This window comes from Pipistrellus kuhlii, unplaced genomic scaffold, assembly GCF_014108245.1.
Source record: "Pipistrellus kuhlii isolate mPipKuh1 unplaced genomic scaffold, mPipKuh1.p scaffold_m20_p_10, whole genome shotgun sequence".
In the NCBI taxonomy this organism is placed as follows: Eukaryota; Metazoa; Chordata; class Mammalia; order Chiroptera; family Vespertilionidae; genus Pipistrellus; species Pipistrellus kuhlii.
The window spans coordinates 21,013,436-21,016,885 of record NW_023425405.1 but is presented as its reverse complement, the minus strand read 5'-3'; the positions used below and the strand labels follow the sequence as shown (position 1 = coordinate 21,016,885).

The following is a 3,450-nucleotide window of genomic DNA, read 5'->3' as shown; positions in this document are numbered from 1 at the left end:
GAAGTAACAGAGGGACCTTTAGGCAGTGAGATCATGAAATCATAGGACAATCTAGGGGAAGATGATCCCAGCATTTAGAATCAATCATTTAGGACAGCTGACAGAAAATGAAGTATCCTTTTCCTTGCTTTTTCCAGTCAAAGATCTGATTTTTCTACAAAAAAAAAAACACACACACACATAAATTTTGTATATTTACACTTGTCAAATTTATATTGTAAGACATATCACTACAGAAGTATAGATAAATGTATTCATTGCACTTTAAAGTTGATAAAGTGAACTCACATATAGAAACCACCCAGTTACAAAATGGAACACTTCCAGTTTCTTAAAATTCCCTTGTAGATTACAGACTATTTGGTGATGAAAAGGATCATTTCAGATTTGAATTACTCAGTTCCACAATGATGAGTCCATGATTGTCTTTAGGACAGAACTAACCCTGTAGGAGTCCACAGCAGCGTTTCATGACATCTCGAAAGGCCTCGATGAATTTGTCATTCCGGAGGGTGAAGATAAATGGGTTCAGAAAAGGATTCAATACTAAAACCATCACTGATGCTACCCTGTTGTACTCAGCCGCCTGCGTTTGCTTGGGTTTCACATAGAGGAACAGGCAGGTGCCATAGCCGATCACAACCACGATGAAGTGGGAGGCACATGTAGAGAAGGCTTTCTTCCGGCCAGAGGCTGAAGGGATCTTGAGGATGGTGGAGATGATGTAAGTGTAGGAGACAATTGTAGGGATCAAAGAACCAACAATAATGAAGACAGCCATTAAAAAAAGAATAAGCTCTGTGAAAAGGCTGTTATCGCAGGATAGTTTGAGCAGCTGCCCTCGGTCACAATAAAAATGGTCTAACACATTTGATTTGCAGAAGGTAAGCTGAAAGGTGGCATAGACTGGCCAGATTTGAAAAAGGAACCCGAATACCCAAGACACAATTACCACCCAGATGCAGGTGTGGCTGTTCATAATGATGTTGTACCTCAAAGGGTTACAGACAGCCACATAACGGTCCACAGCCATCATTCCCAGTAATATCAATTCTGATGTGCCCAAAGAAAGGTACAAGTATAGTTGTGCAGCACAGGCAGTCAAAGATATAGCCTGCATTCCAGGGAGCAACAAGCCCCAGAGCATCAAGGGGATGATAACAGATGTGACCAGGATCTCTAGGATAGAGAGGTGGCCAAGGAAAAAATACATGGGGGATTGCAGACGTTTATCAATATAGACAGTCACAATGATGACTATGTTTCCCATTAATGTCACTGAATAGAGGAAGAAGAAGACAGCAAAGAGGATATTGTGTCGTTCTCTGGAGCCATAGAAACCAAGGAGATAAAAGTCAATGTTGCTAGAGTAATTCTTCAACATTTAGTCCTGTGCTGTTGTTCTTGGTGAAATCTAGAGAAAATGCGTTCACAATTTCAAAAGAACTCAGAAAACATCTCCTCTGCTCTTAGGCTCCACACCATGATCAAGTGGGCTCATCTCCTACTTTTCTCTGTATAAGATTGATGCTAAGTGTTATATGAGAAACATATAATATATGAAGACAGATGTATATGTCCAAGAAGATGAATAATAGTCACCAATATCATATCCAGGCATAAAAACCCACCCACCCCAATATGTACCTTGTCTCTCAATTCACTAGACATCCTACCTCCAACTCTGCTCTAACCTTCCACCTGTCTTGTTACTGAAGCATAAGACGCTCATTTTTACCACCATCCCGTCCATCCTGAATGCCCCAAGCCACCCTTCTGTACCTGTTATGTCCATGCCCTGCTAAACTGCTACAACTAAGAAGTTACAAGGAAGTCTTCCTAGCCAATCCCACCAAACTTGATTACTTCTTTCCTGTGTTTCCTTTAAATGTAGGCTCTATTTGCCTCTGTTCACCTAATGTTTTCACTGCACTCTTATCATCATGTCTGCCTGTTAGTAGGGCTGCTGGCAGGGAGGTGGTTTCTACTCAGGACATTGTCATAACAATTATTTTGAGACAAAGTATTGAGTCTTGCCCTGACTTCTGCAGAGCTGACTCCCTGGAATGGATTATTCACTTCCTTCTCCTTATTCTTATGGTAAAAAGTTATCCTTCACCTCTCACTTCAGTGAATGTGTTTCCTCCAACTAGGAAGAGAATCACCAGCTCCCAGTTGATGATCTTTAGCTCTGAGATTATAATCCTTCTTACCACCAGATGACAGAGGGGTTTGTGGTCCAGATGTGTGCAGAGGTGGGTTGTACTTTGATCCCCAACTCCCATCTGTCCAGCATGCCTTCCATCCTTGGAGCAAGAGATAAGAAAGTAGCTAGAGTTTAGAAGCAACATCTTCTCACTTCACCTGGTCTTAAATTTCTAGTTTTGGCAGGGAGACAGGCTTCCTGTCCTAGGTAGCCTGTCCTGATCACCAACCAGGTATGGTCTGAGTTCCACAGAGAAGCTTGGAAAAATCTCCAGAGAACATATCTGCTTATCCATTTTCATCAAAGTCCTAAAATAAGGTAAAGTGTCAAAAAATACCAAATGGATTACATCGGTCTTGGGATCTCTGGACTCCTTTCCTTACCACACACAGGTCACTGATCCAATGTCTCCAATCCATGGGCACTTCCCCAGGCAGCCTCTCTAAAACAGCACGTGCACTTACTCCTACTCTACCTCCCATGAGGCTGCATTTTCTGCTTATTGGCTCTTGTCAATAGCTGATATTGAAATACTTTAAGGGGATTTCTTTGTCTTCCCTATTCACTGTCACATCTCCAGTGCCAAGAACAGACTATGCACTCTTTTCATGTTTACTCAATAAAGAAATCAATGAGTGAATCACAAACAAGTCAATGGATAAACAAAGAGTATTCATCCTGACCTGCTTCCTCTCCTGTTATAAAATAGGATGCTCTTTCACTCCTCACTAAGGCATTGTTTGGTCAATCTGTGGTCTCTGCCTGGAGATCCCTTCAAAATGACAGACATAAAAGCAGACATAAGAGCAATAGGGAGGAGTGAGAGAGCAGGTACTGAGTGGTGGCAGAGAGCTGAGTTGATTAGCAGCACTCAGAAGAGCAGAGTCTGCTCTCTGCTGTGGCAAAGGAACCTCATATACAGTTATCCACTCTGCAGCTCCTTTAGTCCATGCCTCATGCTCTAGGTGTCCTTGTGCTGAATGAACATTGCCCATCCTGAGCCTCTTCTACTCTCACTTTCACACTCACCTCCAGAGAAGGGTACTTGTCTGGAAAGTTTCACGGCTCTTCAGGGATCACCCCAGGCTACCTGCTACCTGGCTACTGCTGAGCTTGCTCTGTGGGCTAGAACAAGCTGCTACTGTCTTCACTTGGGGAAAATCCAGTGGTAACAGTGCTATGGGGATCCCAGTTGTCTCCCTCTATCTCTCTCCCTCCTGCTTTCTTTCTCTCTGTCCCTGAGG

The 3,450-nt window shown here is 42.9% G+C and overlaps 1 protein-coding gene across 1 annotated transcript; it reads right to left on the bottom strand.

Annotated features, from left to right (window-relative positions):
- Positions 1-265: 265 nt before the first annotated feature.
- LOC118714102 (putative olfactory receptor 9A1) lies at positions 266-1,647 on the bottom strand. Its single transcript, XM_036429027.2, has one exon. The coding sequence runs from the start codon at positions 1,382-1,384 to the stop codon at positions 440-442; it is 945 nt and encodes a 314-aa protein (XP_036284920.1). The 5' UTR covers positions 1,385-1,647; the 3' UTR covers positions 266-439.
- Between the last annotated feature and the right edge of the window lie 1,803 nt (positions 1,648-3,450).